This window comes from Phaethon aethereus (assembly GCF_964289735.1).
Source record: "Phaethon aethereus genome assembly, chromosome: 1".
NCBI classification, from domain to species: Eukaryota; Metazoa; Chordata; class Aves; order Phaethontiformes; family Phaethontidae; genus Phaethon; species Phaethon aethereus.
The window spans coordinates 200,173,135-200,188,865 of NC_138575.1; the positions used below are offsets into that span (position 1 = coordinate 200,173,135).

At 41.0% G+C, this 15,731-nt stretch overlaps 1 protein-coding gene across 2 annotated transcripts in view; it reads right to left on the reverse strand.

The window, feature by feature from the left end:
- The window catches only part of CDK8 (cyclin dependent kinase 8), a gene marked incomplete at its 5' end in the record, with an annotated part of 82,803 nt that overhangs the window by 31,802 nt on the left and 35,270 nt on the right, over positions 1-15,731 (reverse strand). For both annotated transcript variants that reach the window (XM_082013950.1, XM_082013949.1), the window contains 2 exons: positions 6,833-6,973; positions 10,085-10,195. In XM_082013950.1, coding sequence (XP_081870076.1) covers positions 6,833-6,973; positions 10,085-10,195 — 252 coding nt within the window. The remainder of the gene's footprint in view (positions 1-6,832; positions 6,974-10,084; positions 10,196-15,731) is intronic.

Sequence of the window (15,731 nt, forward strand, 5' to 3'; positions counted from 1 at the left end):
CTCCCACTCACATTCATGTCTTTCAAATGTTTGGAAATGGCTTCCAGGAAGATTTCATCCATGTCCTTCCCAGTGATCAGGCGAGAGTGACTGGCATGTAATTTCACAGATCCTCCTTCTTGCCCTTCATGAAGATTGGAGTGACATTTGCTTTTTTCCCCCTCAGGAACCTCCCCTCACTGCTATGACCTTTCAAAGACAGCAGCCTCACAATGATTTGCTTATATGAAGGAAATTATTTTACATAGGTTTTTCCATGGTGAATTCAAAGATCTCTAAGCAGTATGCCTTCTACTTTTCTAACTGGAAGGCTGGTAGTACTGCAGCAATATAGTCAGTATTTCTAGCTTCAAATCTGCGTTTCTACAAAGTTGACAAGACATTACTCAATCAAGAGCTTGATCTAACCAGGCCACTGCCAACAATAATGCCCAAGAAGAAATCAAGCCAAATGGATTCTCATTTGCACAGCAGCTTTGTATTGGGTTTGTGTGGCCAGGTTTCGGTAGTGGGGGGGCTGCAGGGGTGGCTCCTGTGAGGAGCTGCTAGAAGCTTCCCCTGCATCTGACAGAGCCAACGCCAGCCGGCTCCAAGACAGAACCGCCACTGGCCAAGGCCAAGCCCATCAGCAATGGTGGCAGCGCCTCTGGGATAAGAGTTAAGAGGAGGGGAAAAAAAAAAAGCCGGCAGGCAGCATTTGCAGCTGGAGAGAAGAGTGAGAACGTGTGAGAGGAACAGCCCTGCAGCCCCCAGGCCAGAGCAGCAGGAGGGGCAGGAGGGGCTCCAGGCGCCGGAGCAGAGGTTCCCCGGCAGCCCCTGGGGAAGCCCCTGGTGAGGCCGGCTGTGCCCCTGCAGCCATGGAGCTCCACGGGGGAGCAGATCTCAACCTGCAGCCCGGGGAGGGCTCCACGCCAGAGCAGGGGGATGCCTGAAGGAGGCCGTGACCCCGTGGGCAGCCCAGGCTGGAGCAGGGTTGCTGGCAGGACTTGTGACCCCTGAGGGGACCCAGGCTGGAACAGCCTGTTCCTGAAGGACGGCACCCATGGGGGGACACAGGCCGGAGCAGTTCCTGAAGAACTGCAGCCTGTGGAAAGGACTCAGGTTGGAGCAGTCTGTGGAGGACGGTCTCCCGTGGGAGGGACCCCAGGCTGGAGCAGGAGCAGAGCGTGAGGAGTCCTCCCCTGAGGAGGAAGGAGCGGCAGAGACAAGGTGTGATGAACTGACCAGAACCCCCATTCCTCGTCCCCCTGTGCTGCTGGGGGGAGGAGGTAGAAAATCGGGAGTGAAGTTGAGCCCGGGAAGAAGGGAGGGGTGGGTGGAAGGTGTTTTAAGATTTGGTTTTATTTTTAATTACCCTACTCTGATATTGATTGGCAATAAATTAAACTAATTTCCCCAAGTTGAGTCTCTTTTGTCTGTGACAGTAATCACTGACTGATCTCTCCCCGTCCTTCTCTCAACCCACGAGCCTTTCATTGTATTTTCTCTCCCCTGCCCAGCTGAGGAGTGAAGTGATAGAGCAGCTTTGGTGGGCACCTGGCATCCAGCCAAGGTCAACTCACCAGAAGTTCTTAAAAAACTTTATTTGGGTTTTCAGGTTTGGGGTTTTTTTGTTTGTTTTCTTAAAGTCACTGGCATGAGCATCAAATACTTAGTTTTGCCATCTCTTCTGATCATTTCTACACTTCGATTAGTTACTGGTTTGAAAGTTTAATCTAAAGAAAATGCTCAGAAAGGCAAGCAAGGGAGTAGTCATGCTTCCTGCAAATAGCAGCATTTGTTATTTTAACTATAGAATATTTAGAATTATAGTAAATTACAACTTACAGGAAAGCATCTTATTACAGACTATGTAAGAAAACAAGGTTCTGCCAGACACATTGGCCTTTTGTCATCTCATGAAAGCACACACTTGCGTAATAAAAAAAAAAACCTTAGAAACAAAAATCTTGGGAAATGCAACAGCTGACAACCAAAACAGTGATTGGGTTTGGGTTGGGTTGTGGGTTTTTTTTTCCTCCTTTGAAAGCAAATCACCAACAAGTCATTACAGTACCTTTTGGGAAATAATGCCTATCATCTGTTTGTATACTTAAACAGGGTAGAAGACCACACTGCTTTTAAAAGCTGCTAACGTCTTTCAAGTAATGTGCACAGCTTTAATGTTTTAAAAACTTAATGTTTTTAAGCATTCAAGTTCATTCCTTCAAATGACCACAGTTCCACAAGCACTACAGCAGGAACAAAGAGTATTCGTGTATTCCTGAAGTAGCCCTTGAATATTGATGACAGAGACATCCTTGGATTCAAGACCTCTAATGTGGAAAATGGCAAACTGGCAGGGTAAGAGTTCCATACATTTAACTTTGCCTAAAGCACATATTTAAGTGACTCACAGCCATAGCCTGGACAGTGACTAAGATGTTGTCTACAAAGAAACACCCTGGTAGTGGCATCTCCTCATTTGTTGTTAAAAGAACATCCTTAACGTTCCCACTAGTCCCAAACCTGGCTGCAGGTATCCTTGGGAAGAGTCCAGGTCCTAGGAAGCTACGTTCCAACTGTATTAAAGCTTGTCTGCCTGAAAGCTAATTAAAAACCAGTGCTCATCTCACAGCAGCAGTTTAGCTGAGCTGCACAGTAAGAAGGCATTAAACAGGCTGCAGTATCCTGTGCTTAGCGCTACTTTACAAATGGTCACATCCCCAGCGACACAATCCCAGACTAACTAGGACTCGGATTAGGGCATGGATGTTACCGACAAAGGCTAAAAGACTGTCATTCCTTTGGCAAGAGACAGGAGGAGGGGAATGGGAAGCAGGAGCCTAGCGCTGTGTTACCCACTTACATACCTGGCTTGCCAAGTGGCAATTCATCTGTTTAGCTCACTAACATTCTGTTTATGCCCACTCACACCACGCACAAGGAAACAGGCCAGGGAATTTAGTCTTAAAATCTGGGAACAAAAAATGTTTCATCATAGTGTCTCAGCTGCGGTACTACAAGTAAGACCGCTGAGATTTCCTTGGGTTTTTTTTTTGGTTGGGGGTGGTTTTGGGTGTGGTAGTATATTTTTAAGCATTGCTGCACCATGCGAGCACTTTAAATAGTTTCAGTGCAAAATCTATTTTTAATTTAGTATTTTGTTAATATATCATTAATTTAAACTACAGACTAATCGTACTGTCACCACACAAAACCAGCAAAGGGGGGCTCATCTCTTAGCTGAGACTGGATCCTGAATGGGTGGACAGGCCTACTACATACTAATATCCAATAAATATGCACTTTTAAATGTTAACAGGCATGGTATAAATTGCCGTACCATGCAAAGGGGCCTCTATTTTGAGCCCATTCCTTGAAGGAATGTTCCAAGCACACTGCTACGTCTATCATATCTACAATATCGTCATGCTATTGAGGAAACAGACTGATGAAAACAGACATACAGCCAGTCTTCTGCTTATCCTTATTTTTAGTGTGGAATAAGCACTTTGAGTACAGGAAGAAGTCCAATAGCTGGATATCAGAAAGTGGAAAAAAATACTACGAAAAGTCATCAGCAAAATGCAGTATGCTTCAAGCATGCTTGATAACTAAATTCAAAATAGTATTAAAACTATAATTGATGCACTTTGTGGTAATTACATGAAGTGTTCTTATCTCCTTCCCGCTACAGCCAGAGCATGAATAAACAATCTGCTTTCAATTGCTCTCAGTCATGAAATTAAAAAAAGCTGAAGAATATGCAAGTCAAGTAAGAAATTTTAAAAGGACTGACATTTATTTGTTGAAAAATTTTACTGGTATGTTTCAAAGACCTATGGAAAAGCTAAGTACTTAAGCATAGCACTGTTCAAAAGGTAACAAATATAACCAACATCTCTCTTGCTCTGATGGAAAGAGTGAATTGGCTTCCATGTAATGAGTGAAAGAAAAAAAAACAGCAAAGAAAGTTAACTATTTAAACTGTTGTTATTGCTAAGATTTGTATGCATTTCCTTTGTAAAAGACAAACTAGGACTAGAAAAACACTAAAAAAATAGACAATTTTTGTCTTCCTACCGTTTTTTCTGTTTCATACAGAATATACTCACTTTCTACAAATTTTACATAAATTAAGATTCTTTGACATCCCCATTATGAAGAAAAATTTCACAGTCTAAGTTTATGTGGTTTTAATAGCCATGAAGTTTTACTGCCTGGTTTGTGGATGCTAGCAAGAAAGGAGTTACTTTATGCCATACTTCGTTTTTCGTTTCAAAAGTCAAGATCTCAAAACAACTCCAAAACATTACCTAACTAAAAGCTAACTTCATTAAGACATCTTAAAAAACCCAAAAACCAAAACCTAGAAAGTTGCACCTCGATGGAGCATAATTACTTTCCCAAGAGATGAAATTTCTTACCCTTTAAAACAATTCTTATCCTATGAGACAGATGTAGCAAAGAATAGACTTTTCTGACAAAGTACCATATTCTTTATCTTCCTACCATCCCCAAGCAACATCACTCTTACAATAGCTACTATACGAAATGAAAGCAAGCATGTTACTTAAGCAACTCTGTCTGTACATATCTAAATCTAGGAAAACATAAAACATTTAGAAACTACAGCAACACCTATCATTGTAAAGGCATGGTAGGAGAAGCATAATAAATCTGTCCAGCCATCCAATCAGGAGTTAAAATCGATGATTTAACATCAATATTCCTGAAGGCTAATATTACAGGTATCCTGGAACAGCAACCCGCACCTAAGAACAACCATTAATATCAGTTATTTTGCTTTGGATCAGAAAATACATGCTACTGAAGTTTCAACTTGCAAGCTCAACCTCACACCAATATGTCCCCATCTTGCTAAGACAAACCACCAGGCAGAATCCCTTTTGTAACTCAGGCTATTCCCAGGGACCCTGATAAGAAGAAGAAAGTATCTGACAGATACAATTCTGTCTTTTCTCCTGCATGAAACATGTGCCTTCTACATTCAGCTACTACCAAACAGTTTCAAAACAAGCCCAAAGGTCTCTGTGGATGAGGCAGCACAGGTAGCCCCTGCACACCTTTGATAGGATTCTCACCAACACAGCTTGACAAGGTTCCAGTGGGAAGACCTTTCAGACTCTGCCTCAAGCTTTTGGTCTCTTCCTCAGATTATCAAAAGATAGCCAATTGTGATGGTGGTTTTTCTGTTGGAAGAAAACTTCATGCTGGACTGAGACCACCAACTCATTTCACATAGGTCAGAAAATGAGATGGTAATAGTTTTTCACAGTTGCCAACTTAAAATGTATTTGAGCTACAGACCTAGATGTGAAAGGCTCTGTAATAAATTACCAATCTCCTGAGCCATCCAGTTAACAACATGCATGGTTTTCTTTTTAAACTCTATTATGCTTAAGTTCATAAATTTTCTGAAAATGTAGAAAGTAAAACATCAGAAAAATTTAGATTCTTGATGACAGGTCATTTGTTTTCTGTATGCCTCTTCAGTATATTTTTAAGAATACTATTTCAGGCAAAACATTACAGTAAGGTAAGACATTACATTTTGGATTAAAACAAAGTGTGTCTAAGTGGTAACATGCACTACATATTTCTACACTATGTTTTGCTCCACTATTTCATGAGTCATGACAAAGCCACCACAATCTTTTTTTACTTTTTCCCCTCAGTGCTGAGGCTTTTGTTCCATTTCTAAAACCAGTAGCAAATTAGAAACAATATCGATACAGTTATTTTAATAAAGCAAAGCTTCCTTGTATTTCAGTTCAATGTTACTTGGCAAAGATAAATCTTTTCCCATCAGTTTAAACAGACCAGCACTCTGTAAAAGCAATTTATTGGGCATGGAAATAGAAGACAAATAACTAGTCATTGACTGCATTTCCAGGAACACTATTAAAGCTATTTCAAAGACAAAAAGTGACCAGTACAGTAATAAGGAAGCCAGACTTACTGCACCAAGAATAGAATAGCAGTGGTAATACTGATTCATAGGAATGGAAGGTCAAACTAATGATACTCTCATGCACTAATGAAATTTCAATAATTAGAGGCATCATATATAGATAGTATCATACGTTGATAGCTTTTGGTTTTAATTCATTTCTAAGAATAAGAGCTCCAGACAACTGGGTCAGGAAAACTACCCAATTAAGACAACAGACAGAACCAGCCCAGTCAGCTCTGGGTATATTTCAAGGCAAATATGTAAGAATTGGTGAGATTCACCAATTTAAAACATTCAATAGAATTTGCCAGTTAAGAAACACTAACTCACATTCAAAATGTTTTGCTTATACTGTAGTTTGGATAAACATTACATTATTTGCAGAAGTCTTCAAAAGTTGCCATGGCTATATTTGATAGATTATAAATATTAGGAAAAGATAATGGCCTTCAAAAGTTACCTTTGTAAGTAAAAGTGATAATTTTAGGGAGGTTTTATTTTTTTTCCAGCAGTTCTTGCAGCCAATCATCCTCTCCCCCACCTACACACATGCCACATTTAGTTATTTATCTTTCCTGCAGTGATACTACCAGAGGCATTTTCTGTACCTCAACATGCCTGTTATTTAAATGAACACTTTTAAAAATAGTTTTAGAGAATCAAAAAAGGAAAACAGCCATCTGATATACTTTGCTGTCATAAGCATATCAGATCATAGCCAGCTTTTAAAATTTGTTCTACTAATCAAGGCTGTCTGACTGCAGTATAAAAATACGTATTTATTAGTACATGCCCTTGGCAACAAAGGATTTTGTACAAAAACCAATCCTCAGTCATCATCCCAGTGCTAAAACCCATTGCAGATCCACTTACCAAATCCCTGTGTAACACCCAGTTAGCATGCAGGTAGTGAATACCATCTAGGATCTGATATAACAGTGACTTCACCATTCCCCGAGGTAACTGAACTGGTTTCTTGTTTGCTTTAGAAGCCCTGTGAAACTTGATTATATGCTGTAAAAGGGGAAAAAGAAATCAAAATAAAAAAAAAGGTAATGTTTTGATCTACAGCATTACACAAAAAGATTGCCAGCAATTCCTTACAAAGACTTCTTAGTTTTTTCCCAAGCTTTCATCGTTCATTTTCAAAATTAGAAACATGTACCTTAAGTCCTAGAAAATTAATACTACACGAGGTAAAGTGATCACTGTCCCAAGGAAATCTCTCAAAAACAAAATCAGTTGTTGCTGTGGTCTAACCCTGGCAGGCAGCTAAGTCCGCTCGTTCACTCTCCCACAGCGGGATGAGGACTTTGACCAATACAACTGTCAAAGCAAATTCCCTTGCAGATCACTGATCTTTGAGGTTTTAGGGGTATTTTTGTTTGGGGGTTCTTTTGTTAAGATAGGCTATCTTGTATATCACAGCACAGAATTATACCTAACTGCTGTTTAAAGCTTTCTCTTACAATAATAATGATAATATAATACTCAATACCTAACACCAGAAAGAAATTCTTGCAAACTGTATTGGGAATTTTAAACATATAAATTAGAATCCCAGATTTATTCCTTCTTTATTTACTATACTCTTAAAGTACAGCACTTTCAAAACAGAAGCTGCTGACAGCAAAGCTGTAAGTCTGTCCATCTGAAAGCGAGCCACCAAGCCAGACACGAAAAAAGCCTTTAACAACCGTAAGTTTAAGGCAATGACGTCTAGCAACAATGAAGAGTCCAAAAGGCTATGTTGTCTCAGCACTTGCGTACCAGGGTGCCACTAACTTCAATAGCAAAGGTGTGCCCCAGTCATGGTAACCATTTCCACATTTGTCTCCTTTGAGAGAGAAGTAATTTCTAGAACAAAACTTCTTCATGCATTCATACTTCTCTTCTGTGATGTCTTACACTTGTGTGACCATCAAAACAGCCCTGATCTTGTCCATTCAAAACCTGGCACCAAACTTCTATTATGTGTTCTTCCTATGTTCCTGAGATTTCATATTCCTGGTGCCAATTAGGTACCCAACTACTCAACCTGCTCTGGGAAATTGCCTTTCTACTCTCGCTGTAGCCCAGCTCCATACAGCCTGCCCTCCTTTGCTTCAGGCCTTGAGCTTGGCTTTCCTGGGAGGAAAGGGCACAACCCTGCCCTGCCAAAGGTAAAAATGGAGCTGCACAGAGGAAAGAAACATTGATAAAAAAGTGACAGTCCCTGCCCAGTCAGCCAAGCACCACGTGCACGAGCATCCCTAAGACTGAGCCACCAGCTTCACCTCCTCTCGCCTCCCACTTCCACTGACTCGAAAGCAAATCTTATTTTTTTGCAGTGGCCAGAGAGAAGTGAATCTTCAGAGACAGAGACAGATGCCTCTCCTAGACGTTTTTGTTCCTGCTCTAATATACTCTGTGCCCTCTTCCCAGCCTTGCTTGAGACCCGCTGCGCTAGATATGCTGAGCGCTGGAAGACTTGGTCCGCAGCCGTCTCTCTGGGGCACAGAGCCAGCCCACTCACTGCAGCTAAGTCTCTTGCATCCAGATACAGTGAACAACCAGAAGCTGGTACAGCTGGGGAGTTCTGGAGTTTATACAGGTATGTGCATGTAAACATAAAGGTCAAAATTGAGGGTCATTCCTAAGTTACTTATATACAAGCCAGTATTTTGTTAGCAGAAGTGCTTCTGCAGTGATTTTGGTTAAGTATGAAGCAATGCAGAAATGTATAAATACAAACAAGGACAGGTCACTATTAGTCACAATCATCCAAAGAAACACAAAGCTTTGCAGCACATTTTGAAACAGGAAAAAAAAAAATCAACTCAAACATTCCTAAACTTTTGTAGCTTAGTATATTGTAAATATGGGGGACGAGTGAAAAAAAGCAGGTGCCTGCTTTTTCTTAAAAAAAAAAAAAAAAAAAAGGCAGCGCCCTTTACTCCATTTCTTCAAGATTTTTTTTTGTTCTGTTTTGTACATCAGCCTTTAGAATGTCTCAACATTTCAGCTGTTCAGTAACTTTTTTTTCCCTAGTTTTATTTTGATAACAAAATCTCAATACCAAGTATCAGAACTTCCAAGACATTTTTGATTCAGCTTAGCTGAAGGAAAATTGACACACTAGTTCTTAGGCAAATACTTAAGCAACTACAAGGAACACCATTTTCAAAAGAAAGTAGTCTTACTTTGGTTTGTGCTGTCTGTCTAAACTACATGCAGAGGAGAACCCAACTCATGATTGATACTGCACAAGTCTTACAGGAACACATACATGACAATTTCCATCTCATTCCAAATTACCTCTCTTGTACCCTTTAATACAAATCTTCTTATATCTTTTAAGGTTAGTATTACAGTACTTGTTCCATTGAGAGCAATGCTCAAAATATATGCCAGATTTAATTCAAGGCACACCCATACCTTTCTTCAGGGAAGTCAAGGTTGCATGGGATTTTGGATTCTTTACAATGCTCCTTTAATTTTTTTTTTTTTTTAAGTATTCCAAATGGATGTAAAGCTTACAAATATTAAGTTAATAGAGGACAATGGTATATGTCTTACAACAAATTTACTTTGCCTCAAACGTGTTTATATTTTAAAGCCATATATTATAATTAAGAATAAACAGCCTTCCTCCTAAACACATGAAATTCCAGCAGATGAGTAAAAAGCTCTTCCCACTGAAACATATGAGTTACAACTTCAATTATATACAGTGGCATTACTCTCACTTTGTGTATTCATGGTTGACATTCAATGTAACTAAAATTCTAAACTGTTCTATTCAGCCAATAAGTTTGCAATTTTTCAAAGGAATTCACCTGCATAATCAATTACATTTTCCTGCACGCTAATTTAGCTGTAATGGAAGGTTATATCTGCATTTATTTAACTAGATTTCTAGCTACTGAGAGCTGAATGCAGATTTTTATCTTAAAGAGGTCATAGATTAACTGTGGGGTGTGCTTACCAAACATTTTCCATTGCTCTTCCTTTAGTACTGAAAATGTTTCCCACAGACACAGGGCAAAAGGTTACCCTGTTTTTAAACCAATGCGTCTTCTGTGACCTTGTCCATTTTCTGCAATTAAAACTCTAAGCCTGGTACCTATAAGCAATTCACCTTACCCAGAGATCATGCTCAGCGTAGTCAAAGAGAAGCCACACTTTCCTGTCAGCATGAGAAAGAAACACCTTTTGCAGAGAAATGACATTTGGATGCTTGAGCTCCCGCAGCAACTGCAAAATAAAGAAAGTCCACAACAGTTAAATCCACACATCCAAAGCTGTGAAAGGGCTGGAAAGATGAATACTTTAACAGTCTTTGCTACAAATTCTACAATACAAACAAGAAAAGTTGAAGTCTGCAAGTCACAGAAAACAACACATTTTTTTAATGAAAGAACCAGTCATTAGTTTGAAACCAAAGCTGAAAGCAGGTCATAACCCCCTTAGGACATTCACTTCCTATTAATTTCCTAAAAGTTGAAGTCTGTGTAAACCTCACTATTAGCCAGGATCAAGAAGACTGTGCAAACAGCCAGCTGTGGCATCCGCCCTTTCCCATAGGCTGTAATCTTTGACAGAGCCATTTGGGGGATCCAATCTTCTCCTGACTCCCAATTATCTGAAAACCCTGCATTTTGGTTGCAGTCATTCAAGGCTGACTGGGATGACTCGTTTAGAGCCTGCCAATGCAGTCAGCTAAACAAAGTCATGGTTTCTAAGGTGGAGTCAGCTGATCTAGAAGGTCACCACCACCTACAGAAGAAGGTCCGGCTCCCTTCCACAACATATATTAACACCAGTTGGAGCACTCACAGAAGCCATCCACGAAACAGCTCACAAGCTCAGGAGAAAAGCCAGACACACAAAGGTGCTAATTTTCTGCTGAGATCCTGAGCCGAAATGACTCACGGCACTGACAGCAGACCCAGCACTAGGGAAGGGACACAGCTAGGAGCAAGAACTTCTTTCAGTGGAAATGAGTCATTAAGCCAGATCAGCTGCTTTAGAAACTATAGCTTTAACCACCACCAAAGGAAAACCAGTCTGTCTGAGCTCTACTGTTCATGTTACAATAACACTGTACTCACAATTTCTAAGACAGAAACAAAAACTTTATCTGAGCAAACTATTGTCAAGCATAGCTACTCAAGACTAGATGAATTCTTGCCAGCTCAGGGATGGCAAATGGAACAGTTCAGTCTACCAGAAATTATGACATTTTTAAGAAAAGCAACAGCTAGGCTTTTTTAAAAGCCAAAAACATTTCGAACTACTATTTGAATGTAAAATAGAAAATCAACATTTTATTTTTGAGACCGAATTTATTTCCAGTAAAATATTATTTTCCTTTCTGTAACAGAGGGAACAAGAAAATTAGTTTCTTTTCACTGATACCTTTATCACATGCGGTAACATTCTAGCTGCTACTGAGATAGTAAAATGGAAGTGGATTATCTGCATGTGCTTGTTTCATTCTTTTCTGTTTCATTTGAGACAGACTCCCACCCCTATGTACTGACCATTGTCTTCAGTGTGGCATTTCTTGAGCAAGAGGACTTACAGCCCACAGACCTTTTATCTCAAGTATTAGACCAAACAGGGAGACAGAGGGTTCAGGAGACAATGCAACGTTACAAATCAGTGCAGAAGCTACTAGTTTCAACATGTTAACCCTCTTAATCTTAAGATTTGTAAAAACATTACACAGAGGAATTTTAAGGCAGGATCTAAGTACTGTGTAATTCTGTAAATGCCTATAATTCCTACAACATATAAAATCAGTATGGGGAAAACCAAGAAATGCTTATTTGCAATTTTTTATCAATTACAGGTGGGGATTATGTGTGGTAGGTTGACTCCAGCCAGCAGCTAAGCCCCACACAGTTGCTTGCTCACTCCCCTCAGTCAGACGGGGAGGAGACAAGGAAGAATAAAAAAAAGCAAGAAAATCTGTGGGTGTGGGTAAGACAGTTTAATAAGTGAAAGAAAGAAGAATTAAAAAAAAAATTTTCAACGAAAAAACCAACCAACAGAAGCAATGCAAAGGCAATCACTCACCACTTCTCACAAGCAGACCAATGCTCAGCCAGTCTCCAGCAAAAGCTACGTCCCCAAAGGGAAGTGAGGGGCAGAGTGGGGAAAAAGAGAAGGCCTGGATGCTGTGCAAAGACTGCTCAGCAATAGCCAAAACACTGGTGGGTTATCAACACTGCTTTAGCCGAAAATCCGAAACACAGCACTACACAGGCTGCTACAGCTGCATGCCAGCCAGACCCAGTAGAGCATCAGACCATCAGTGGGAGTCAGCCTCTCAACAGTGAATGAGGTTAACAGGGTTTAAGGATAAATCACCCCAATCCTTCTAGTGAAGGACTTTTTGTTGAATCAGTATAAATTGACAGCTTAAATTAATGTTAAACATTTTGATGAGTTAACCGTACCCAGAAGACTGCACAACAGTTCAGCAACCATGTGTCCATACCAAAATTTTATCAGATTTCCTGTGGCCTGATGACACACCCATACCAAACACAACAGACTATTCCTCAATGAAAGGGGCAGATACTAGTCAGGGCTCTAGGAAATAATGTAATTTTCTCCTTCAGCCCTTCCTGTCACATTTTAAGTCCATCCTACTCCTTATTCCCCAGGTAGCAGCTATCCCTCACTTTAAAAACCCAACTTTTTCACATTAAGTGTGATTCACCTCAGAGGACACACAGAGAACCCATCACCAAAGCTGGTCCAGAACATGACACAAAGATGAGGAAATTTGAGCAATGCAGCAGAAGTATTCCCTGTCTGTAGAGCAAGGTAACACAGGCATAATTCTCCTTTGTTTGTGCTAGGGATAGTCAATCCTGTGGACTTTGAGATTCACAGCATTCCTCCGGGTCTGCTAGATGACAGGCTGGTGCTCTTCCCCATTTCCAAATCAAGCCAGTAGCAACGTACAAGTAACTGAGCGTGCATGTCCTACAGGCACGCACACAATACAGACATGACCAGCCACGCAGGGATCAACAGAGGCAGTAGAGCAGCATCTTCTTTATAGGCACCCACATAAAACTTGAGCAACGTTCAATCCAAATGGCCTGGATCACATTTCTCCACTCTGGCTAATCAGGCTTAAAGTTCACACACATGGACATGTCTTTGCAGATCCAGTGCAGACCTCGCTGCAGAAGATCTGTTCAGAATCCAAGCCCAGAAGCCGTGCCCTTTTATCCAGGTTCCAGCTCCAGCATTGGGTCTTTCCAGACTTTGGTCTCTTCCCGCTTACTGGTTCTGCATGCTTCAAGTTTACTAGCAGGTCACACACATGAGCTATCAGGGAGAGCTGTGTGAGTGTTCATCTTCTGACTTATGTCTCTCCCTTATCTAGCTTCTGTAGACCTGTGTTATTCCCAGCATCTGGCCCCTGCAGACCTCATCCTGTTCTCACCACCTAGCCCAGCCTGAAGTTTGCTAGCAGATCACGGATGCACATACAGGACAGAGAGCACACTCAGAGCAGTTAGGAACAGACGTAAGGCAGACAGTGGTGACTACACAGAGCTTAGCCAGACACGCATGCTGCCGAGTAGCCTGTGTACATGAAACCTGCCCCTTATTCCCTCTGCATTTTACTATGCTTTTTCCTCCCCAGTCTACCCTGATCACTCCCTTTCCTGCCTTCTATCCTGCCTCTAAACATCCCACAGAAGTTTTAGAGAGTCCCAGCAGTCCTCTCAAATACCCAATAAAACCTCTATCCTCTTAGAAGATCCACAGCAGCCTGCTTTCCTTCTCATCAGTTACAAAGCCCTTGCTGACTCTCTTCAAGGACACACCTGAGATGTTCCTTTTGTGGCCCATCACCAGTGTTTTAAGAGTTCTGGCCTTTGTTACTGTCACTGATAGCAGCTGCTATCGTTATGCATCTGTGTGCTCAGTTTATCATTCTTGCTGCGTTTTGCCTTTTATTCTGAATAGCCGTTAACTATATATTCTTTTAGTCTGCTTAAAAAACCTGATGAGATTGGGTCAAAGGTAGACAGCTACAAGCACCCCAGTGAACAGGATGACTAATACACATCAGCAAAACCATCAGGAAATTATTGCTGCAGTGGTGGTGATGATCCCCGAGTCACTGCCTTGGAAAGGCTGAAATGCTCCAGGACAGTGATAACACAGAGTGATAAACGCAAATGCTGTCTGAAGGACAACAAAGAGCTCATGCAGATGATAACATGTCACATGGCCTGTAAACAGCATTTCCAGCAACCTCACTCTCCATGAACCAGGCACCTCTCTAGCCCAAATGCCACATGCCTTTCCTACCAGATGACTGCCCTCGTGTCCAGCAGCTGACAGAGTTCACTGAAGACAAAGTAGACTGCAAGAAACACAGTTTGACTATCAGTATGATGCCTGTTAATAGTCAAGGCCATTTTTTGGCCTAGTGACTCTGATACTTAATTGCTTCTGTCTGTCCTAGTTCAGTTCTATAGAACACAAGTAGACAAAAGTTCTATAGAACACGAAGTACATAAAAAGTATACATTTGGCTCTCAGTAAATTATTTTTATTTTCATTTGCATATCACATGATGATTCAATTCCGTTTCTACAACCAGAAAGGTTTCCCTTAAATTAGTTGGTCTGGGTGCCCCTTATAAAGAAGGAAGACCCAACTGACCTTCAAAGAAATAGAAATCAGCAAATGATGAAGGCGCCGACACATTTGGTTTGACTTGAGTGTTACAACCCCATGTTATCCCCAGCTGGTCTTGCCCTTACTTTCATAAATGTCCTACAGCAAAGGAAAACAGCATCCCTACAAACAAGTCCTGGGCTTACTGAGGTTCCTCTATCTCCCTCTTCAAATGCAGAAATACTCAATCCACAGCCATGGGGCAGCTGGGGGACAGTAAAGGAAAGTGTCCTAGCAATGCATAAAACTGTTAAATTGTCTCACGAACAAGGATAAAGTGGGGTAAGACGGGACATTATTAAATAATCAACAGCAGCATTAAGGCTGCCTGGCAAACAACCGCATGACTAAAGCAAATCTTTTCTTGCACAGGGGCATTAACAATAATTAACCTTTCACATCAAATATGAGCTGAACCTGGCACAAGTCTTGATGAACATTATCTCCTTCCTTCAGTGATATTCCCGTATTTCCCATACAGCTCTCCACTCTACAGACACTTCTCATGAGCCAAGACACAGCACTCTTCGCCTAAGCAAGGATTTCTAGCTTTACAGCAAATGTTATTCCACCCCCACTCTTGATGCTTGCTACTATAAGCGGTCCACAGGGAATGTAACCTGCTTAGTGTTGCAATACTACCATGCTTACTTCTGTAATTGAGCACAGACTCATTTGCTAGAGCAATTGGCCAGGTGACCTGGCCCAGAAAGATTTTCTCTGATGTCCTGTCTCAGGACATTAGTTATTTTAGAAAAGGCAACTGCTTGCTCTCACTGCCTTCCTGAGTGCTATTGCAACACATTTCTCCCAAAGCTTAGGACAGTCAGAAAGCTGGCTAGACAGAAAGCCACTGGCGATATCAAGCAAAACATTCCCTTAAGCAGAAATCACTACTGTGTCATCTTGCTAGTTTGATGGCATAAATTCAAAATCTAATCATCAGCTCATGCTTCAAAAAGGCTCATATCAGTTCCACGAAGTGATCCACCAACAAACAAATCGTATATTAATAGTCACGCGATGGCCTTAAGATGGAAAATGCATGAAGAGGGACTCGGAACAGAAAGCA